Source organism: Engystomops pustulosus, chromosome 4 (assembly GCF_040894005.1).
Source record: "Engystomops pustulosus chromosome 4, aEngPut4.maternal, whole genome shotgun sequence".
Lineage (NCBI taxonomy): Eukaryota > Metazoa > Chordata > Amphibia > Anura > Leptodactylidae > Engystomops > Engystomops pustulosus.
The window spans coordinates 202,816,396-202,840,483 of NC_092414.1; the positions used below are offsets into that span (position 1 = coordinate 202,816,396).

General features: G+C 41.8%; 3 protein-coding genes and 1 non-coding gene across 7 annotated transcripts in view; 3 read left to right on the forward strand and 1 right to left on the reverse strand.

Annotated features, from left to right (window-relative positions):
- The window catches only part of COL5A3 (collagen type V alpha 3 chain), a 111,340-nt gene extending 108,282 nt beyond the window's left edge, over positions 1–3,058 (forward strand). For all 3 annotated transcript variants that reach the window (XM_072149452.1, XM_072149453.1, XM_072149454.1), the window contains one exon: positions 23–3,058. In XM_072149452.1, coding sequence (XP_072005553.1) covers positions 23–169 — 147 coding nt within the window. In that variant the 3' untranslated portion in view covers positions 170–3,058. The remainder of the gene's footprint in view (positions 1–22) is intronic.
- Positions 1–14,145, reverse strand: part of RDH8 (retinol dehydrogenase 8) — a 192,369-nt gene extending 178,224 nt beyond the window's left edge. For both annotated transcript variants that reach the window (XM_072149458.1, XM_072149457.1), the window contains exon 1: positions 14,073–14,145. The gene's annotated coding sequence lies outside the window, so the exon portion shown is untranslated. The remainder of the gene's footprint in view (positions 1–14,072) is intronic.
- TRNAH-GUG (transfer RNA histidin (anticodon GUG)) lies at positions 10,353–10,424 on the forward strand. The gene has a single exon. It is a non-coding gene; the product is annotated as a tRNA-His (tRNA).
- Positions 14,047–22,380, forward strand: PPAN (peter pan homolog). The gene is made up of 12 exons (XM_072149455.1): positions 14,047–14,249; positions 15,569–15,739; positions 15,954–16,055; positions 16,490–16,540; positions 16,861–17,031; positions 18,353–18,429; positions 19,057–19,164; positions 19,348–19,471; positions 19,608–19,686; positions 19,808–19,937; positions 20,389–20,546; positions 21,872–22,380. Exons 1-12 carry the CDS (start codon positions 14,235–14,237, stop codon positions 22,282–22,284), a joined length of 1,599 nt encoding a protein of 532 aa, XP_072005556.1. The 5' UTR covers positions 14,047–14,234; the 3' UTR covers positions 22,285–22,380.
- The last annotated feature ends 1,708 nt before the right edge of the window (positions 22,381–24,088 follow it).

Consider the following 24,088-nt stretch of genomic DNA (forward strand, 5'->3'; position numbering starts at 1 on the left):
CGTTGTTTTTTTCTCGTTCTAGTATCGTAAGGGAATAGAGCGAACAGTGCTTGAGATCAACACCTACAAAGTAGAGCATCTACCCCTCAGGGACGTTGCCGTCAGTGACTTTGGAGAAAGCAGTCAGAAGTTTGGCTTTGAGTTGGGGCCAGTCTGCTTTAACGGCTAATAGAAAAACACAAGTGAGAGACTCCACAATTTGCTCTCCCTCAAAAAAAGAGTTTTTTATGGCCAACAATCTAAAAAACTTCCATTGGTCATCAATGACAAAAATTCATCAATGTGGTTTTGTCTATTTTTATTTTTGTTATATATTTTTGATTTGTTAACTGCAGGGGATTCTAGAGGTGTGTTTCCAGTGAGGGTTTACCCTTGTAGGGTTATAGTACACCAAATAATTATGACCTTGAAGACCTGGATGGACCACATACAACCATATTTTAAAGTGGAAGTCTCAACCTACAGGATTATCTCTCCCTGAAAATCTGAATCACGCCTGGTTTTGCACTGGAGCATAATTGTCCAATCAGGATGTTGCTTTAATGCCCCCAGTAACAGAACTCGCTGCAATAAATTGATCCGATAGTCTTCAGCCATCAGTCATACACTGAATACTGCCTCCTTCCAATCTGACCAGAGAATGTTATGTTATAATCTTTAACACGTGTTATATCTAATCTGAGACCCCACATTTGCAAAGGTTTGATAGGTTAGTGACACTGCTCTGGTGTCACTAACCGTATTGACGTAAATGTACTGTATATTTTTGTGTATAGTTTTTGAATTCCATTATTAATCTTTAAAGATGGGCTCTGTGTATTGAGGTTAAGGAAAAAAAATATTTAATTTCTTCATACTGTTTCCTCATGTAATAGAAAACTCATTGCTTAACTCAACTTTACCTAATCCTCTCTAACCTTTATGGTTATATCAAGATATTTAGATGATCTTCCGAACTTTAGACTTAAGTCTGATACAACTGCTCAAAATAATGTGATGCCTAAAAGGTCAAAAGACCAAATTCAAAAAGTTTTATGGTTATAGCAAGTCTAGATTTTTAGATGATCTTCAGAATTTGAGACTTTAGTCTGATACAACTGCTCAAAATAATGTGATGCCTAAAAGGTCAAAAGACTCAATTCAAAAAGTTTTAGGGTTATAGCAAGTCTAGATATTTAGATGATCTTCCGAACTTTAGACTTTAGTCTGATACAACTGCTCAAAATAATGTGATGCCGAAAAGGTCAAAAGACTCAATTCAAAAAGTTTTAGGGTCATATCAAGTCTAGATTTTTAGATGATCTTCCGAACTTTAAACTTTAGTCTGATACAACTGCTCAAAATAATGTGATGCCGAAAAGGTCAAAAGACTCAATTCAAAAAGTTTTATGGTTATAGCAAGTCTAAAGTCTAAAATTCTGAAGATCATCTAAATATCTAGTCTGATACAACTGCTCAAAATAATGCGATGCCTAAAAGGTCAAAAGACCAAATTCAAAAAGTTTTATGGTTATATCAAGTCTAGATATTTAGATGATCTTCAGAATTTTAGGCTTTAGTCTGATACAACTACTCAAAATCAAATTCAATTCAAAAAGTGTCCCTAGATTTGCCTACTTAACTACCCTTCAACATTATTGGGTTCCTTTAACATTGACAATATTTTCTCCAATAGATAAAGGCATTTTGGATATAACAGACCCAGCCAAGTCAGCCATAAATATCTTAACCAATTTGCACAAAAGGGGGTTTTAGGTGCTCAAACTGTAAAAAGAACCTTCTTGTTTGTTTAAGGCTAAAACAACTCTAGTTTTCTACAATCCGACTACAGCTCTGATTTTGTCTTCTTCATAGATGACTTTTTACTGTAGCAAAATGGTAACTTTACCATCATGTAAATAATGAAGCTACTTAGATAGAACATACCATATATTTATTGGAAGAATGAAAAAAAAAAAACACTATGAAACTCCTGTGAGTGAATATGTTGAAGCCAAAGTTGGAGTTGATATGTTTCTACGGAGTCCGATACTAAAAGTCCAAATCATCTTGGCAAAAGTGATTTAGAAAATTCAACTTAAACATCTCCGAGAGACCATCTACTTAAGACGGTGACTACCGATCCAAACCTTTGGTTCCAACATATTGGCCTTCAACTTTGAGAAGACCATCCTATAGAACTAAAAGATTTGGATTGTGGCCTTGTGAAGGTTTCACCGTATCAGCTAGATAGAACATACAATATATTTATTGGAAGAAAGATCAAAACACTATGAAACTCCATTTGGATTATGTTTTTCGAGAAGGTTTCACTGTATCAGAAACCAAAAATCAGGCTTTGGGTCATTGGGATGTAATAGACAAGCAGCACAACGATAACCTCAAACGTCAATGTTGGCCACCAAGATGGAATACCAAGAGTCCAAAGATAATAAACGAGGTAGAAGAGGATTAGGTATTTCACTGCCTAATATTTTATGTATTAAATTTGCATGGATTTTACTCATCTGCTCCATTACTATTTCATTATTATTATAACTAGAGAAAAAGCTGTGGAAAATTTCAGCAACTACACAATACACACTACTGATGGAGAGATTTTCATGTGTACTGATTACTTACATAACATGCCGGCATACAGCAGTATTCATATGGATGATCCTTATCAAACAAGATAAGGTGACCTCAAACAAAAGATACCCACTAAGGTCGGGTCCCCTGTTTCCATTGCGATGGTGACTGTACTATCCAAAAGTATTTGTGCCTTCCATAATTGGTTGTCAATTCATTTATTTATGAAGCAATATGTGAACAAATGCAATATATGTAATGAAAGGAGAGAGAACCTATAGACCAGCAAAAAAATTGTTGTCACGTTCCCTCCCCTTTAATGGTGCTCGTGTATAAAACAGAACTATAGCTTGATGTAGGGAAACTGTAGCTAAAATATTAATTACAATTAAAAATTTTAATTTCTAAAATTTTATTATGGACTCCAGAATTTTCCAACCATGACAATGGGTTCTACAGATCTCCTCATTACTCAGGAAACCAAAAATATGTAGACTGGATTCTCTCAAGATGTATTTTTACTTTGTAAACTCTATGTACAAAGTTCCTTCACCCTCGGGCGTCCAACATCTTGGTGACTTAAAAAAAGGCCAATGAGTTAAAGGAAATCAACCACATGGATGCAGTGCTGCTAAACCAAGTACACTTACATGGTGGGGTATGTCTCCTGAAACAATGTACATTCTTCATTTTGCTTCTAATAGCTTAGTTTTTAAGAGAACCATCTTTTAAAATTATGCAAATGAGCCTCAGAGGCTCTTGACTATGTCACAGCAGTCCCTTCTGAATCAGTCGCCAAATAATTATTCACACCTCTTACGTTTCTGCCCACCTACTCCATCCCTAAATGAAGGTGTGAATATTTAGGCACAGCCAGGAGCCCCCGAGGCTCATTTGCATAATGTGAAATTCTTTTTATTCCCCTCAAAAACGTACTTATTAGAAGCAAAATGAAGAACATTTTCAGGAGGCACAACCCAGCATGTGTGTGCTTGGTTTAGAAACACATGGTAGACTTCCTTTAAAGGACATCTACCATCAGGATTATATATTATTAACCAAGTACGCTTACATGCTGGTGTGTGCCCCCTTTGTCAGGATCCGCTCTTCTATAAGCTTTTTATGCCTTTATTTTTACAAAAAAAGGCTTCAAAATGTGCCTGTGGGGCTCCACGCACCTTAGAAGTTAATGGAGCCTGGAGCCCCTCAGGCTCATTTGCATAGTTTTTATAACATATTTTCTTAGAAATCAAGGACCTAAGAAGTTAAAAGAAGAGTAAATCCTGATAAAGGGCGCACTAACCAGCATGTTTGTGTACTTGGTTTATAATCCATGATCCTGATGGTAGATTTTCTTTAAGACCCCCCAAAACTCCACAGTGTTATGTTTGGTTGTTTTAGCTATAGGTTTTTCTTATTAAGACCTAATGACAACAAAGTACCATCAAATTTTACTTCTCGTAAAGACAACTTATTACTCTTTCGTTACCCACACAGCCATGTCACCCAAAATTTTAGATAGTGGGATATACACAGTCCCCTAATAGTGTAACTTGTTGGCCATACCAAACTCAACAACACCGATAGATGATGAGACAAATGCTATGTGATGTATCGAGCTCTTCAGATACTCGAGAATCTTAGTTCTATATCCTCAAGGCTGTGCGTAGTTAGTTTTATCTCAGCATCAAACTTCTTCAACATAACATTTGAACCACCGTTCTCAAATGAGCGTAAAAAAAATTGAAAGTCGTGCCAAAAAATATCCATAAAAGTTTTCAAGTTTTGTTGTCAATAGGTCACGTGATCCTCATTGCTAGTACTGTGATTGGCTCTGCTGCCTCTTATTGAACAGACCACAGACCACTGTTTTATCTTGTTCCTTCGATTCAACATGTTGCTACTAATTACTGACCAAAAAGAAAACATTTTTTTTTCAGTTGTTTATTTTTTATAAAATAAAACAAATGTTTTATATGGTGCTAGAACGATTATACCAAATCTGTATTATATGAATAAAAAAAAAAGACTTTAAATTAACTTTATGACTTATGACTTGTGTATTTCAGGGAGCATACTCATTTTTACTACAGTAGAAGGCCGTGTTCATATAGGCTTCTAGGGTTCTATTCTAGAGTTCTGTCATCATTCCAAACATTATACAATGGAACCAGTAGGGCATAGCGATTTCCATTAGGAAAGATAACCACAAGGTGATTATAGCCTAAAAACTCATAAGGGAGGGTCATGACCCGATTTGTTTATGATTAGGCAAATAGTCCAGTGCGGAGAACCAAAAACTACTTTTTTTAAACGAGAATTTTAAGTGTACCGATTACTTACATAACATGTTGGCATATTCATTTGGATGATCCCTATCAAATACAATAAATTGACCTCAAAATCAGGCCGTGTTCCCTTATTCCATGGCATTGGTGGCTATACAATGCAAAAATATTTGTGCCTTCCATAAAAGTCAATGTCTTGGTTACGAATAGGCAAATTGTCCACCCAATGGATGGTGATGGGTAGAAGACAGTGTAGCTCAGTAACATGACAGCAGAGAAGTGTGTCTGAAATAGACCGTGCACATATTGTGTCATCTAACCAGTTTGGCTATCCACACCTTCTTGCTCCTCCTGTTGTCCTGGCAGTCAAGGATGTCGCTTTAAAATAGCACTGAACATGGCATTTCCTGGGCTGTGTTGGATCACAGGAGGAAGCCTTGAGTCCTATCTGGCAATTTATGAGTTGGGGTGAAGGCCTGGGTGCCCACAGAAAGGGTTTCGAGTGCCACCTCTGGCACCCGTGCCATAGGTTCGCCACCACTGCTATATAGTATCTACTAAATAACAGCAGGTTTCTGGCACCACTGGAACAGGTTCAAACTCATTCACAAACATCATCGTTTTTTAGGGTCGGCCACCTAAATTAACAGGGAATTAATTCATTATCTGCCAACACCAGGGTGACAAAACGCAGATAGTATATTCTTCTTATTGGAAGCATAAAAAAAGGGTTATCTTGTGGCAATGTTCCCTAGATTAACAAAAACCGTAGTCGCCATACGAGACGGGTCTATGATGGCTCAGACTGGTCTTGTACGATCGGAATAAGGCACCTGCCTTTACACAGTCTGAAGTGAGAATAAGCTTTAAGCTGATGAGGGAGATGTAACAATTTAGAGCAGGTCCTGCCAGTGCACTAGTGTTTTGCTGCGCCACATTTATTACTTTGACGTTACATTCTGGCTCAGTATAAAACTGTTGTCTTTGACTTTCTGCCTTCAGAGAGTTGTTCTAAACTGTGTACCATAATGTGGTGCAAAATCTGAAAATATTTGGCGCGCTGGCTATTTTCCTGCCTGATCCTACCTATTTTCGGTAGACCTTGCTCCATTGAACAAGCCAAGGCCCCCTAGTAGGACAAGTTGCCAAATTGTTGAAAACATGTCTAAAAGCCTTGATAAATGCGTCGGGAAGCATTTTCTGGTGCAAATAACACTAAAAGTCTGGAAAATTTGGTGTAATACATCTCCCCAGATGTGTAACTCCTTGCAAGAAATATCTACATTCTTCAAAAGTACAGGCAGTCCCATACTTAAGGACACCCGACTTACAGAAGATCCCTAGTTACAGACGGACCCCTCTGCCCACTGTGACCCCTGGTGAAGCTCTCTGGATACTTTACTTTAGTCCCAGACTGCAATAATCAGCTGTAAGGTGTCTGTAATGAAGCTTTATTGATAATACTTGGTCCCATTACAGCAAAAAATTTTGAAACTCCAATTGTCACTGGGGCAAAAAAAAAAAATTTGTCTAGAACTTCAATTATAAAATATACAGTTTCGACTTACATACATATTCAACTTAAGAACAAACCTCCGAACCCTATCTTGTACGTAACCCGGGGACTGCCTGTACGGTACGTTTTATTGCCAGTAATTCTCTGTCTAAGAAACTGGCGCTCGGCATTCATCCCATTCTTGGTCAAGGCTGTGATAGGGGCTTCAACAATAAAACTGCTGGTACAAATCTGCAAACCCCAGGAATTTTTGAAATGCACATATACCTTGGGGACAGGACCGATCCAGAACCGCCTTTAGTTATTCAGGAACTGATATGTTACCAGGAGGGGTAATGGTTTTTTCTATTATGTAATTCTCAAGTTTGCCATACTATCTCATCTATATGACTGTCTAGGTCCCAATATCTCGACCACACAGGTGCACGGCCCAAACCTCTGGATGGACATCCATGAGATGGAAATGGAACCAGGTGCATATGGTGATAAATTATTGATTCCAATAAATATCATTTCAGAATTAAATGAAGAAAAAAAGGATAATAAATGATAAATGCAACACCTACTAATATACGCATCGGTGCAAAATAACTATACAGTGTGTAATGTGCAGAAATAAGAGAAGTGAAAGGTTAAATCGTGAGCGATGCGAGTCAAAATTTAATGAGTGAACAATTGTGAGTTCAACAATCAATACCAAAGGGGATGAAAAATGAATTTTACAATAATATAAGTCAATATATATTCTTTAATGTGCTTTCTCATAGATTATACCCATTAATATTAAACCATTCTAAATATCATTACGTTTATTTTAAGCGTAACAGTAAAGTTACTGACAAAAAATAGTGTTAGCACGGCTGGAGAGAGCCTTTGACAACAATAATGCAACAATACCTGTATCATGCTGCTGGCTTCTTCCTATCCTGAGATATAGCCTGGTATGACTATCATCATTTCTTATTAAATCACATTCAGCTACTCCTGAAGTGGGTGGCACTTCCTGGTTGTGACATCAGCTAACGGCACTGAAGCCAGAACAATCTTATGAATCAAGACAGAATGTTTGTAATTGGACATTCTGCAGCTTGTGATAAATCACAGGCTCGTGACATCACCCAAGGTCCTATTTTCTTGCACTCCTCTGCTACAGCCCCTCTTAACAAGCCTCCTTTTATCTCTAGCTGTCCCATATGGTTTCCCATGGTGACCATAAAGCTTGGCAAGTGGGGATTCGTCTGGGGGACAAAGTAAAGCCTCTGCTAGCGGTTAAAAACCTGCAGATAGCTAATTAGAGTAAATTAGAGGATTGCTTATTTTTACTTAGTGCAGTGCAAAAGGTTTTATATTTTAAAATTGTACTTTAAAGTCTTTTGCTTTATAAAGATAAGAAGGTGCAGGAGACATTTGATCACACTTCTGACATTTGAACATAACTTGAGAAGCAGCTGGATCCAGGAGAGGATTACAATATACCTTATATACTCGAGTATAAGCCTAGTTTTTCAGCACAAAAAATGTGCTGAAAAAACCCAAACTCGGCTTATACTCGAGTCAAAAAAATAAATAAATCAAAACTCGCCTTTTTGGCGGCACCCGTAGATCTTCTGTGCGATCCATCCGGTATTGTTGTGCTGCAGAACGGGGAAGGGGGGGGGCTATATACACTGGGGCAGGGGCTGGCAGGCTATATACACTGGGGCAGGGGCTGGCAAGCTATATACACTGGGGCAGGGGCTGGCTACATACTGGAGAGGCTGTGACCAATGCATTTCCCACCCTCGGCTTATACTCGAGTCAATAGGTTTTCCCAATTTTTTGTGGTAAAATTAGGGGCCTCGGCTTATACTCGGGTCAGCTTATACTCGAGTATATACGGTAGGTGCTTTGGGCGGTGGCCTGGGTCTCAAGCCTTGTAGGGGGCCCATGGCCACCCAAACGCCCACCAAATTTTATATTGAGAAGAACTGAAATCCTCTTAATCTGTCGTTGCTCTCAATATACATGTACACAAGAGCCCTTTCAGGACCAAAGGTCCTGAAACCACAGATTGCAAATGGGCAGAAAAGATCATACATTCCCCAAGAAGCTGATCCTAGTACCATATGAAGGAAGTGATTCTAGACTTGTAGGAGTTATAATGTTCGTACAGTCCAGGGCCTATGGCAGTCTTTATCGGCTCCGGTAGGATCTCCAATAGAAAACTTGTTGAAAGTCCTAAACAAGAATTGGATCATCAAGACCCAACAAGTGTCAAGAGTATGAGATGTAAGCAGAACATACAATAAAATATTCTTAGAGTGCACAACCAATATTCAGATAATCAGAGGCTTTAGTGAAGTACAGTAGTTATTGGTGGCCATAGACTGATAACACAATTAGACGGTTTTCAGGATGGTTGATATGAATTCACAAGAGTCAAATTTTTTGCCAGTGTAATGAGATGTGTAGCTCAAGAAAGTTGAAGACCACCTAGGATTGCTCTTCCCAAAAACCTGCTACAGTTTTTTTCTGGAGACAATTGTGGACAACATGTACATTTCCACTGCACAAATTCTCTTATTGTAAGGCAATTCCTTTTTGGACTAGTCCAGAGAAGAAGAAGCCTAGGTAGGCCAGTTGATACTAATCAGCATCAGTGGGTCAGGAAAGATATTGTTGTAGATCGGTTGCAGATCCCAGGTGCTTACCAGGTGGTAATACAATGCACTCTACTGGTGGTCAATCTGGGATGTCTGGAGCCTATGCGTCGTGTGTGCACACCCCTTCTCCCACACAGAGTAGTTGGATCCAATTTGTCGAAACGATCATCCTGCATCTCACTATTGATGCACAAAGTCCAACTGAACAAAATGATCTTTCGCGAGACAGTCACAAGCCAAAAGAAGCTTCTCAGAGCCTTTTTATAGGGCAGCAAGGGGGGCACATTTATGTCATCTTGTGACAAGATATCTAAAGCCAAATAGAGTGATTTAGTAATTATAATGCATATATTTTTTCTCATTAAAGGAAACCTACCACTTCTGAAGGTAGGTATGAGATGCAAACACCGGGCACCAGCTCAGGGTGAGCTGGTGCCGGTGCTTAGTCTCGTTAGTGTTAAAACCGCGGTATCGCGGTTTTAACACTTTTTAAACTTTATAGTAGAAACTGCTTCGGCGCTGCGCGCGACCGTGCGCGCGCAACGCCTGCGGCATTTCCAATGTAGGCGCGCGCACGGTCGTGCGCACGCAGCGCCGAAGCAGTTTCTGCTAGAAAGTTTAAAAAGTGTTAAAACCGCGATACCGCGGTTTTAACACTAACGAGACTAAGCACCGGCACCAGCTCACCCTGAGCTGGTGCCCGGTGTATGCATCTCATACCTACCTTCAGAAGTGGTAGGTTTCCTTTAAAAACAGCCCCCTCAATCAACACTATCCACAACATGTCTGAGTGCAACCACAGTAAATCAGAATCAAACTAAAAAAAATATCCAAAAGTGCAAGTTAAAAGCCGTATAAATCACCAGCGTCTTACTTCCATATTCAATCGAGCACTAATACTGAAAGCTTATATCTTATAAGTCTCAGACGAGTTTCTCAGATAGGTACCTGGATGTGTCCATGGCCTGGGGCAGGGTCTCCTTGCATGGGTTTCTATCCCCAAGTGTTCCCAAGATAGCTCCCACTTATACAAGGTATTTCTAGTTGCCCATGGCAACCAATCACAGCTCGGCTTTCATTTTACCAGAGCTCATGAATATTTTAAAGGGGAGCTGTGATTGGTTGCCATGGGCAACTAGAAATATTCTGACTTTCAGACAGCTTGATAAATCTGTCGCAATGTCTAAACAGACATCTGCGATTTTGCTAGTTTTTTTAAAAATGAGCCACATTTTGGGCTGCAGCACTCTCATCTGGGCCAGTGGCGCAATGGATAACGCGTCTGACTACGGATCAGAAGATTGTAGGGTCGACTCCTACCTGGCTCGAAGCGTTGCCGTGATCGTATAGTGGTTAGTACTCTGCGTTGTGGCCGCAGCAACCCCGGTTCGAATCCGGGTCACGGCATGTCTTTTTTTGTTCCAATACTAACGCCAACTTCCCAAGGTGGAAAATTCTTTTCAGAGTTTTAGGAAAAAAAGCAACTCATGTTTCTCCTGTATTATTTGTTGGCTTCTCTGAATTTCTTGGACCACATTTGGCAAAATTGTGATTTCAACTCTCCCAAAATCACATTGTCAGAAAACTCAAACCGTTTCCAGATCTCATGAAAATATGTTTTCTCTGATGATTGGATTGGCAAGAAACGGATTGGACTTATGTCAATGTTGCAGGTTTGCTAGTTTTTTAACCGGTTCGCGACCGCCCGCCGTGTATTCACGGCGGCGGTCGCGTCGCGCTGCATGGAGAGGGCTCACGGGCTGAGCCCTCTCCATAGCCGGTAAGTCTTTGCTGCATATTGCAGCAAAGGCTTACCGGTAACATCCGCGATCGGTGCTAGCAGCGTGGGCTGCCGGCAAAGCTGCTGGCAGCCTCAAACAGATAACGGCGCATGGGCGCCGCCATCTTACCTGGGATCGCCGCTCCCCTTGACGTCATCGGGGGGCGGCGATCCGTCTCCATGGTAGCCTTGGGTCTTCCGAAGACCCGAGGCTATTTCGTTTTAACCCCTTCATTACAATGTTCTGATAGCACATTGTAATGAATGAGGAAGAAAATCCCCATATACTGCCATACTGTAGTATGGCAGTATATGATAGGATCGATCAGACAACCTAGGGTTAAAGTACCCTAGGGAGTCTGAAAAATAGTATAAATAAAAATAAAAAAAATTTCAAATCACCCCCCTTTCCCTAGAACTGACATAAATATAAATAAACAGTAAAAATCATAAACACATCAGGTATCGACGCGTCCGAAAATGCCCGATCTATCAAAATATGATAACGGTTTTTCAATGCGTTTAACCCCGTAACGGAAAATAGCGCCCAAAGTCGAAAATGGCACTTTTTTGCCATTTTGAAAAATCTAAAAAAATCTATAAAAAGTGATCAAAAGGTCGTACAGTCCTAAAAATTATATCATTGAAAAAATTATCAAATTTCGCAAAAAATGACTCCACCCACAGCTCCGTACACCAAAGTATGAAAAAGTTATTAGCGCCAGAAGTTGGCAAAATCAAAAAAATTATTTTTGTACAGGAGGTTTTAATTTTTGTAAATGTATGAAAACATTATAAAACCTATACAAATTTGGTATCCCCTTAATCGTACCGACCCAAAGAATAAAGTAGACATGTCATTTGGGGCGCTCAGTGAAAGACGTAATATCCAAGCCCACAAGAAAATGGCGCAAATGCGTTTTTTCACCATTTTCATTGCATTTGGAATTTTTTTCCCGCTTCCGAGTACATGGCATGGAATATTTAATACCATCATTATGAAGTGCAATTTGTTACGCAGAAAACAAGCCGTCACACAGCTCTTTACGTGTAAAAATAAAAAAGTTATAGATTTTTGAAGGTGGGGAGTGAAAAATGGACATGAAAAAACAGGAAAGGGCCCGGTCCTTAACCGGTTAAAATGAGCTGCAGGTTTAGTTGCTTCTCTTTTATCCGGGCCAGTGGCGCAATAGATGAACCATCTGACTAGGTTCGACTTCTACCTGGCTCGAAATGTTGCTGTGATTGTATATAATTTGTAACGCGCTATGGAATTTGATGGCGCTATATAAATAAATATTATTATTATAGTGGTAATTTGACATTTCTGTCCAATTGTGTTAGGTGTTTTCGCAATGAAGAATGAAGATCTAAAAGGGGAAGTTTAAGCTACCGACACTACAAAAACAGGACGAGAAAAAAGTACCTTTTCTTCCGCTTTTTGCATTTGCAATAGTCTGGGCTTGCCTGCTTTATCTAATTGTTGATATATGAGACTGTGAGTGTTGTCTTTTTGAGACTTTTTTAAGAAAAGGGGCACATAAGTCTCAAATGTGCCTGCCCTGGACTGGAGTTTATTTCCGCAAACAATGACTTTGCTTTTGTGACTTTTCACCACGCTTGCTCCAAAATTTGTGACTTTGTCAGATGTCCACCACTGTATTTTATAATAAATTAGGCGTATGAGTGTAAAAAAAAACACTAAAATGTCACAAAAAGGAGAGAAAAAAACAAAGAAAGTTTGATAGATGACCCCCAAGTGATTGACAGATCTTTTTAACAGATAGGCAGCACGGCCCATTAGGATAACAGCCCTTTGCACTGTATAAAATACGGACTGCAAGCTTCTGATTTTCACTGTTGTATGTTGGGCACTGTAATCAGGGATATCAGATAGGGCACAGAGTCCTTAGCTCCATTAGCCCTACCTGCTTGCCCCAGCATATCCTATTGATACGGGACAACCATGAAAATGGAACCTCCCTAGGTCACAGTGCAGACACGTAACAAGACAACAAAAAAACACAATAAGGGTTAGTAAACAATCCAGGTAACAACTGAGATAGTATATAAACATCAGAATCAGAACCACCAGAGAATAGCCACAAAAACATGCCATTAGTGACAGGAGGGAATATAATAGAACTAGCAAATCAATTTGACTACCACGGAATTAGCTGCGTGCACAATATTTGTAACAAGGAGGAACTCTGCCCCAGGTGGTAGGAGCAGTCACATAGGGGGGCATCTAACGGTTCTTCTATGACAGTTTCTGGCATGGGCAGCACAGTGGCTCAGTGGTTAGCATTACAGCCTTGCAGCGCTGGAGACTTGAGTGTCAGGGTCAAAATCTGCAAAGAGTTTGTATGTTCTCATGGGTTTCCTCCAGGTTCTCCAGTTTCCTCCCACACTCCAAAAACATACTGGTCGGTTGATTAGATTGTGAGCCCCATTAGGTACAGGGACTGATTTGGCAAGCTCTGTGCAGCGCTGCGTAATCTGTGTGCTATATAAATAAAGAGTTATTATTATTATTATAGAAGCACAGAAATAATCACAATTTCTTGTGCATTTTACGCCTACGCCACCTCCACGCCATGCCAGCGACATGGGGCGTTCCTGCCCCTTGCCTCCATAAAACTACGGCAGGTCGGCTTGTCTTGAGGCTGAAAAACATACCTGCTTTTTTTTCCAAAAGCAGTGTTACACCTGACCATGCTTTGTACCGAATTGTAGAAATCAACCAACAACTGTAATTTAGAGGGGTTTGCTGGTGCTTTAGGCGCCCCCAATACACATATACACATGTCCTGATTACATTTATGTGGTCGTGAATATTTATTTTCTCTTTCTACCTAATTAGTATCCGCCTAATGAACATAATAATAACATTCCATTATACACCCTCAAAATCACCATTAGAGTGATATAAGTATATATTTCTGTTATTGCTTACATAAACCGTCCTAAAGAGCTCTACAGAAAGTTTTTTTAGGTAAAACTATAGTAACTTTTTTGTTAGGAGTTGGTATTTTTTAATCTAGGCCCTGGATTTGGGTCCCACAACCTGTTGCTAAGTGTGTAAAGATGGGATTGCCCATAGCAACCAATCAGACTGCTTCTTACATGTTCTGACCTGCCGTGTATAAAAGAAAGCTGATATCTGATTGCTTGGATAGATTTCCCCTCCAAAGCGGGTTTCTTCTACGCTATGTTGTTTTCATCAGCACATGAGATATAATAGATGAGACTGTGACTGTACAGAAAGTCCCCACCTGTCAGTCTGCAGCAGCTGTCTCATACAGCATCCCGGAACTAAGTGACGGCGGAACCAACAGAGCGGGGACTGTTTTACGTTAACAGGAGGCGGAACCGGAAGTGGCGGTGCTCCTTCACCACGTGTGCTCTGCAGTAGCCGGAGGAGCGGAGAGAGCAGCATGGGGAAGGAGAAGGTGAGATGTTACTCTGCTGGAGGTGGGAACTACAGGTCCCAGAGACCCCCAGCATCCGGGCACTGGTGTGTCATCTGCAGGGGGTGGTTGTTATGTAGGCCCAGGGGTTGTAGATGTAGTGATGTCACTGTATTACACTGGGTAATGCTGGGTAATGTCCTCTGTATTATACCTGGGAGTAACAGGATAGTAATATGGAGACTTACACCCTGGTGCTGTATTACTGTACACACTGCCTGGATGGTGCCTTATACAGCAACAGCTCATCCTGCTCCTGGGGTCAGCGAACCGGACCGCTGCCCCCTCTATAGTCACCGGGACGGCTACTCCGCTGTACCACAGCCTGTCTGTCCCTCTGCATGTCTCATCACATCCCATTATTTACGTTCGATCTCTGTCCATCTACATCCAACCAAATTCTTTACCTCCGTCTATTCTCTTCTCTCTCTGTCCACAACCCTCCTGCCGTCCGTCTGACCGCGTCCGTCTTTTCTCCCAATACTGCTGTCATATTAAACGGGAGAATCTCCCCTTTAACACAATATTGTGTATGGATGCTTCACCGAACCAGAGATGTCCACTAAAGTTGTGCTAAAAATTTTAGATTTTTATGTACAGCTATAACAGTTATTATAGGTGTCAGTAATGAAGATGTATTGTTAATCCTGGTTCTTATGACAAGCCAAGAAACCAAAAAACATTTGTCTGGAGTTACAATGATAAAATATACAGTTCCGACTTGCATACAAATTCAACTTAAGAGCAAACCTACAGACCATATCTTGTATGTAACTGCCTGTACTATGTTAATGGGAAAAGTCTCCTGTTTAATATGACCCCAGAATGTGGTTTCTAGGTGCCAGGATTCAGGAAATATAGGCATTTTAAGTGTATCCCCTCCCCTCCAACCTGTCAGCTGAAGGCAGAATATAGAAGAAGCTGCAGAAGTACATGCACCCCCTGCATCTGTAGTTGAACCTGGAAAAGGGTGATGGGACGATACTGTACATATTTATAACATATTTTGGTAAATTAAAGAAAACCTTAATCAGAAAAAACGGCAAGAAAGGTTTTCTGTTTCAGTTGTAGTCGATTATTGGCAAATTGTATAAAGAAAAAAATGTAATTAATAAAACTGTCCTATCAAATTAAAGCCTCACATGTCACATAGCAGAACGTCAGAAATTGACCTGGACATTCAGGTACCAATGGGGTTCAATAACATTGTGGCTATAAAATCAAATCCATGTTGTTTTCCTATTATTTTTTGTGATGTGTGTCCCCGTGCCTCTTACCTCTGTGCCTGTGTTATTCTCTAGACTAAGAATCAGAAGAAGCTGCGTGCAGCCACCGCTCACAATGCTGAGGAGGAGTACGCCAGCGTCCCGCACTCATTTGTCTTCCATCGTGGGCAGATTGGGAAGAACGTGCAGCAGCTGATCCTGGATGTGAGGAAAGCCATGGAGCCGTTCACTGCATCCTCCCTCAAGGTAACCACTACCAGAGATATTACGGCCACTCCTGTATTAGGGAGTGATTGAGATTTGGAACGATTCTCTGACAATTCTTTGAGTCAACGAAAGGTCTGACAGCACTTTTTGTATCGTCTATGGGTGTTCAGAATGATACAGATCCACATACACATGTGATGTGTGTTATACTCTCCGCATGGATGCTTTGCTCACGCTCGGCTTTGTTTCATAGGTTCGTAAGAAGAACAGTCTGAAGGATTTTGTGGCCGTGGCCGGTCCCCTCGGAGTCACCCACTTCATGATCTTCAGCAAAACTGAAATGAATGTGAACTTTGTAAGTAAAAAGCTACTAATACTTACGCGGTTGGTTAAAGGGGTTCAAATTTTTATTGGTTACCAATACTTCTCAATCCGATGTTTTAGAGACCATCGCTTCCCACTGCCACTATTCTGCCTCCACCTTGGAACTCATACAGGGCGGTTCGGGACACTAAACCACCAGTCCATAAGGACCTGTGGGTAGTTTAGTGTCCCAAATCCCCCCTGACAGGCTCCCTTTAATGCTTGTGCTTGTTATAAAACTTAAAATAACCTGAAAATTTAAAGAACTTGCTGGAAGGATGTCATTTTGCAAAGGCTGGAGGGAAGCAGGTTGCCCGGCACCACTGCTGCAGACTGGGTGCTGTGCATATTCGCCACCTTTGTCACCATGTCCCACTACATAATACTGAGATCTGATTATTATCCTTTTTTTAATCTCCTAATCAGAAATTTGTCCGTTTGCCGAGGGGTCCCACGCTGCACTTCCGGGTAACGCAGGTTAGTATCATTTACCGTCTCAAAATCAAAATGTTATCTTCCTTTTTCCTCACTTAGTTATTTGGACATCATATTTATATTCTAGATATATACTGATTGTAGGTTTGACCCCACAATCGCAAGAACCCAACACTGAGTGCATGTTAATGCTCAGATGCAAACGCTGCCATGACACCTGCCTGGTCACATGAACAACAATAATAATAATAATAATAATAAAGCGTGTGTTATATATTATGAATTAGTCACATTGGAGAGTATTCTGCCTCCATCAGGGGTTGGTGTCGCAGTATGATAATCATGTCCCTTCCTATCTGTAGTATTCTCTGGTGAAGGATGTGGTCTCTACCCTGAAGAAACATCGGATGCACGAGCAGCAGTTCACTTTTCCTCCTCTCCTGGTTCTCAATAATTTTGGCTCGCAGGGAATGCACATCAAGGTCATGGCCACAATGTTCCAGAACATGTTCCCCTCCATCAATGTGCACAAGGTGAGAGAAACTCCCCCTGTGCTTTACACTGCAGCCTTGATCACATCACCACTGCATATACAGATTATATGGATTTTTTTAGCAAACGCTTCAGCACTCAGAATTCCGGTGAAAACATGGTTACTTTATTCCATTAAAATCCATATCAAATGTGCACGGACAGAGGTGACAGTCACAAAACAGGTACAGGTATTCGACCTACGCGTTTCGCTTATGGAAGCTTAGTCATAGTCATCAGACCATGACTAAGCTTCCATAAGCGAAACGCGTAGGTCGAATACCTGTACCTGTTTTGTGACTGTCACCTCTGTCCGTGCACATTTGATATGGATTTTAATGGAATAAAGTAACCATGTTTTCACCGGAATTCTGAGTGCTGAAGCGTTTGCTAAAAATATTTATCGGCTGGAGGTTCTCGGAGTATCGACTTTCCTGCACCAGGACCGGAGAGAGGTGAGCTGGACTTTTTACTCTACAGATTATATGGATTGTAATAAGCGGCCCCGTGCCATCCTTTTCACCCGCTTAGTCTCCATTCACATGTTAGTCTATAGCGGCGGTGAGCTAGCCGCAAAAACAGTAGCTAGCTTGCGGTGCCATAGACCTGAATTATGCATGGACAACTTGCCTGAGCTGTGCGGCTGCGCCACTAAAGATGGAGCAGGTCCGATCCCTATTTAGATGGGAGAGGTGAGCGCTCACGGCTCCTGTTTGTTCTCGCAGACGTGTGAATGGAGCCTCAAAGGATGTCGGTGATGACGTCTTATAGTCTGCTGAGGTCTTCCCCTGATGCTAAAGTAAACGCTCTGAGACATCCATGTCCCCACCGATGTCATGTTATTTCTTTAGCATCCTTTATATGAGGTCTCTAGAGATTAGGATTTTGATGACCTGCTTTTAGGGTACACAGTGATACTGAGGAGTAACTCCTGGAACCCCCATGAACATGAGAACAGGGTGTCCAGTACCTCAAAATGAATGGAACAGGTGGAGGATGTGCCTTGCTGCCCCATTCACTGTCCATGTTGGAGAAAGCCGAATCTAGTGTCTGTGCTGTAGACAGTGAATAGAGTGTTAGGGTGCATGCTTGACCTAATGCTTCATTCGTTAGGCCCAGGTTTTTGTAATGGATAGAGAAAGCCACTTTATCTTCAGTCTTTCTATAGCGGAATTGCATTATATACAAATGAATGGGATAAACCCTGTGCCAAAGCCTCAGGTACAATGAAGAGGACCTTTAATTAAGACATTAACCTCTATCAATATCCTGATCCCAGAAATTCCCTGTAAACCTGACTGACCTTGTATTTTATCTTCTCAGGTGAACCTGAACACCATCCGCAGATGTATCCTCATTAACTACAACGATAGCACCAAGTCGGTGGAGTTCAGGCATTAGTAAGTAGCCCCCAACCAAATCCCTCTCCATCTGTGTTTTACCCATGGGTAAAACCTGCAACCTCCTTACTTGGGTTACCATATTGTTGTATTATATATTTCCCCCTTTACAATGTTGATGTCTGTTTCAGTACCAAGAGGAAGCTGCACAGGTTTAGAGGTTGGGGAAGTCTTTCCAACCCATTACACCTACTCTTTAGTTTGTCATTTCCTAATTCTGATGGTTACTTCTGGAAACTGTCAGCATGTTAGCAGTTGGTTGCAGCAGACCCCCCTGAGCAGGAGGCAGGGGCTCTGGTGCTCTCTGGGACTGCTCCCTAATTCCATCTGAAGTCTACATGGTCAGTAGTGTTGCTAACACTAAAGGGTTAAAGTTGCACCTTTCAGCCAACAAAGCCTGATGGGATGCAACATCAGAATTTGTGCGCTCTACAAATGAGCCTTCTTAAAGGATTGAATATTAACAAAGTAGCACCCATAGGTGGCAGCAGAGGGACCATATTCTTCATAAAGAGCTATGTTTGTTTTTCTGGCAGGAATTGTTCCTGTACTGCAGTACTTTAAGCCTACCTGTAGGCGGCGCTGTTGTATGTGATAATGATGGTCATCTCTCTTGTGTCATTGCAGCAGCCTGAAGGTTGTCCCTGTAGGAATGAGCAAAGGGGTAAAGAAGCTTCTGCAGGAGAAATTCCCCAACATGAGCCGTTGGGAGGATATCAGCGAATTACTGGTCCAGTGAGTGACAGAATGTAGCCCGGGGGTCGCTGAGCAGGGGGATAAATCATCTGAAAATGCTGGAATATTGGATGGTTATATAAGTTTTCCGTGCATGTTCCTCTATGGAAACTTATACCTAGTCCCGGGGGTTCTGGTGCCTTCCATCTTGCAGTCACTGATGTGCCATTGCTTTTCTTCCAGAGGAGCCAACCTCTCGGAGAGCGAGGCCGAGCTCGATGGAGACCATAACGTGACCGAGCTGCCCCAAGTCTACGCCGGCCGAGGAAACATGAGGTTCGAGCAGAGCGCCGTGCGTCTGACAGAGGTGCGGAGATAGTTGTGAGGTCTTGTGTTTGTAGGGATTGTTGGGGGGCGCTGGTAAGATGTATAGAGGTGACACATGGTATAGTATGACTTCCTCCGGCTCCTGTGTTCCCACCTAATTCCCCTCTTGTCCACAGATCGGCCCCAGGATGACTCTACAGCTGATCAAGATTGAAGAAGGGTTAAGTGACGGCAAAGTCATATATCACAGTCTCAGTGAGTTGTGGATCCAGCATTTCACTTCTTAGGTCCCAATCACATGGGAGATTGTAACACGGATCATTCACCTTTGTGTCCGGTCATAAGTGTATCATATATTCATTTTTCTCATCTTTAGTCAAGAGGACGGAGGAGGAGATCGAGGCCATGCTGGAGCGCAGAGAGAAGAAGCTGAAACTGAAAATGGAGAGGAAGAAGAAGCAGGAGCAGAACATACAGCGCAAGAAGGAGATGAGAGACGAGAACAAGTGAGTGCGAGCGTCCGCTCCGGACCGGTACTGATCACTGGGGTTACACCATGGCCCAGGATGGAGAGGGACGGTGTTCATGCACCCTGGCCCGCCTCTTTAATATAAGGAGTGGGAGAGGTATGGATTTGACACCACCCCTTCCTATTCCCATTGAATCGAGCATCTCTGGCTGTGATTTTGGGATGAGACCCCCATTCTAGGCATTGGAGGGGGCATCAATCACCCATTCATGGCTTTCATATTCAGAATGTTGTCATTCCCTTAAGGGAAATCTACCATAAAAATAAAGCCTAAAACGGGGACCCTTATAGATCCAGGCACTGTGACTGTATACACATGCTCGCTCTCGCACGCACGCGCACAGTCCCAAGACTTTTTTTTCCTGCCAAAAATCTTAGTCCGAAAATTGTTAGTTATGGTCTCTCTGTCTCTTTTTACTTTTCCCCAGGAAGCGCAGCTTGGCCGGCATGAAGAGGAAGCAACCGGAAGATGACGACAATGAAGTGGAGGACCCCGGCACCGCTGATACGCAGGACCCAGCAGACCTGTCTGAAGATGATGACGCAGAGTATTACAGACAGACGGTTGGAGCCGAACCGGACAAAGGTACAAGTAATTTATGTGGTATATGGCCATTATTACTAAACCACCAGCTCCACACAGTGTACACCTGTAAGCCTTCAGCTTCTGCTTCCCTGCACCTGTAGCCTGTTTGCAACTCCGTATCATTCAACTGAATTAGACTGAGCTGCAGTACTAAGCACTGCCACTATACAATACGTGGCGCTGTACTTGGATAAGATTTAAAGAGACCACAGTGATCATCCAAAAGCTGTGGTTTCTTTAGAAGTGGTGATCAGCTAGGGTGTTAGATGTCAGACCTGATGTGGATAAATTTATTTTAACAAGTCATAAAAGATGATCCCTTTAACCCCTTCCCGCCACGGCCCTTTTTGGTTTTTGTGTTTTCATTTTTCATTCCCCACCTTTAAAAAAAAAAAAAAAATCTATCCCTTTTTTTTATTTTTACACGTAAAGAGCTGTGTGACGGCTTGTTTTCTGCGTAACAAAATGCACTTCATAGTGACGGTATTGAATATTCCTTGCCGTGTACTGGGAAGCAGGAAAAACATTCTAAATGCAGTGAAAATGGTGAAAAAACACATGTACGCACCATATTCTTGTGGATTAGGATTTTACCGCTTTCACTGTGCGCCCCACATGACAGGTCTAATTTATTCTTTAGGTCGGTGCGATTACGGGGATAACACATTTGCATAGGTTTTATAATGTTTTCATGTATTTAAAGCTTCCCGTACAAAAAAAAAAATCTTCATTTCGCCATCTTCTGGCGCTAATAACTTTTTCATACTTTGGTGTACAAATCTGTGGGTGGTGTCATTTTTTTTGAGACTTTTGATGTCATTTTAAGGATTGTACGACCTTTTGATCACTTTATTGAATTTTTAAAATATTTTTCAAAGTGGCCTTTTCGACTTCGTCGGGAATAACCATAATTATATTTTGATCTGACATTTAGGGACGCGGCGATACATGTTTATGATTTTTGTTGTTTTATATTTTTACTGTTTTTTAATAGAATTTTTTTTAACTTTTTATTTCTCGAACCCCCTAGGGTACTTTAACCTTAGGTTGTCTGATTCTACCATATAGTGCTACATTATGTCAGTATATGGGGATTTTCCTCATCATTCATTACAATGTGTAACCAGTTTCCGCCTGAGCCCTCTCCGTACCCCCGTAGTCCGCATAATATTACGCCACATGTCTGTAGACGGTTAAGAACTAGTGCTACAGTCATGCCACAGACATTTAGTAGCACAGTTGTGATTGACGCATGCCCTCTAGATACTCCACCAATAGCCCCCACAACACAATTTTGGTCTCATAATTCGATTTTCCTTTGGCAGATCTTTTCCTCCATGAAGGCGGAAAGAAACAGTCACCAGGACGGAAATCTGGACCTCCCACAAAGAGATTCAAAAAGTCCAAAGGCTCCACAAACAAGAACCAGAGGGAGGCCTCCCCGTCCCCCGCCGGACATCGCAAGGCCAAGTTCTCCTTGCAAAAAGGATCTAAGGGCCCAAAAGGACAATTTCCCAAAACTGGTAAAAAAGGACAGAAACCCTTTAAGGGCCCTTCAGGGCGATCACCAAATAGACAGACCTCTGGGATGGGGGGGAAGAAGCAGATGGGATCCAAAAAGCCTGGAGGATTCGGTGATAGAGACCGACAGAGGAGCAAAAAAGTCAAATTTGCTGAAGGAACTAAAATGGCGGGTCCGAAGGGGAAAGCCTTCAGGCATAAGAAGAAGGCATCATGAGAGGGCGCCACCACAAACGCTCCCTGTACATACCTGTAATTACTGTATACCAGGAGGAGGCCTTATAATAAAAACACCTACTGCCCGTTTTATTTACCTTTTGTATCTAAGATCCAGACCGGTCCTCAGGGGAGGGTTTATGCAAATGTTTTAAGTTGTGAGTGCAGCTCTGGAGTATAATACAGGATGTAACTCAGGATCAGTACAGGATAAGTAATGTCATGTATGTAGACAGTGACTGCACCAGCAGCAGAATAGTGAGTGCAGCTCTGGAGTATAATACAGGATGTAACTCAGGATCAGTACAGGATAAGTAATGTCATGTATGTAGACAGTGACTGCACCAGCAGCAGAATAGTGAGTGCAGCTCTGGAGTATAATACAGGATGTAACTCAGGATCAGTACAGGATAAGTAATGTCATGTATGTAGACAGTGACTGCACCAGCAGCAGAATAGTGAGTGCAGCTCTGGGGTATAATACAGGATGTAACTCAGGATCAGTACAGGATAAGTAATGTCATGTATGTACACAGTGACTGCACCAGCAGCAGAATAGTGAGTACAGCTCTGGGGTATAATACAGGATGTAACTCAGGATCAGTACAGGATAAGTAATGTCATGTATGTACACAGTGACTGCACCAGCAGCAGAATAGTGAGTGCAGCTCTGGAGTATAATACAGGATGTAACTCAGGATCAGTACAGGATAAGTAATGTCATGTATGTAGACAGTGACTGCACCAGCAGCAGAATAGTGAGTGCAGCTCTGGAGTATAATACAGGATGTAACTCAGGATCAGTACAGGATAAGTAATGTCATGTATGTGCACAGTGACTGCACCAGCAGCAGAATAGTGAGTGCAGCTCTGGAGTATGATACAAGATGTAAATCAGGATCAGTACAGGATAAGACTGCATTCACACGACCGGTAGGGGCACATAAGTACGGCGGCAAGCTTACAAAGTGTTAATTCTGCACGATAGTCCATGAAAATAAGCTTTCACATTATAAAACCCTTGTTTATACAAAATGAAGATCCTGGGAACTAAACATATGATGTTGGGCATGCAAATTGATGGTAGCGGAACAAGGCAACACAATGTCATTGTATATAATGTGCCACAAGTGATGTCTTGTGTGTGTGTATATACTCGGGTATAAGCTGACCCCAATTTAGGCTAAGGCACCTAATTTTATAACTAAAACTGGGAAAACATAGTGACTCAAGTATAAGCCTAGGGTGGAAAATGCATTGGTCACAGCCTCCCCTCGCTAATGTTGTGGCCCGGCAGCCTCCCCTCGCTAATGTTGTGGCCCGGCAGCCTCCCCTCGCTAATGTTGTGGCCCGGCAGCCTCCCCTCGCTAATGTTGTGGCCCGGCAGCCTCCCCTCGCTAATGTTGTGGCCCGGCAGTAAATCGTTTTTTTTTTTTAAATCTTAAAAAAACTAAACTGGTGCTCACATTCTCTAGCGCTCCAGGATATATATTATTGTACCTAAAGGTAACAGTAATATCCCACATCCTTGTCTTTTGGAGATGGGATAGGCCCTCACTTCATAACAACTCAAGAGGAAACCAGGACACTTTAGGGGCACCAATGACCCTAGTGAAGCTCCTCACTCCTGTGTCCGCCCCTGGATGACATTACCATTAAGACATCCCTAGGCCATTTCCAAAGCTCAGCCTGTCACCACCATGAGGTTTATCATCCTCTAATAGTTAAAAATTAGTCCACCTGCAACTTCCACCCAACTCCGAAGCTGTGACATAGCAAAACCTGCTATTCTTTAATTTGACTTC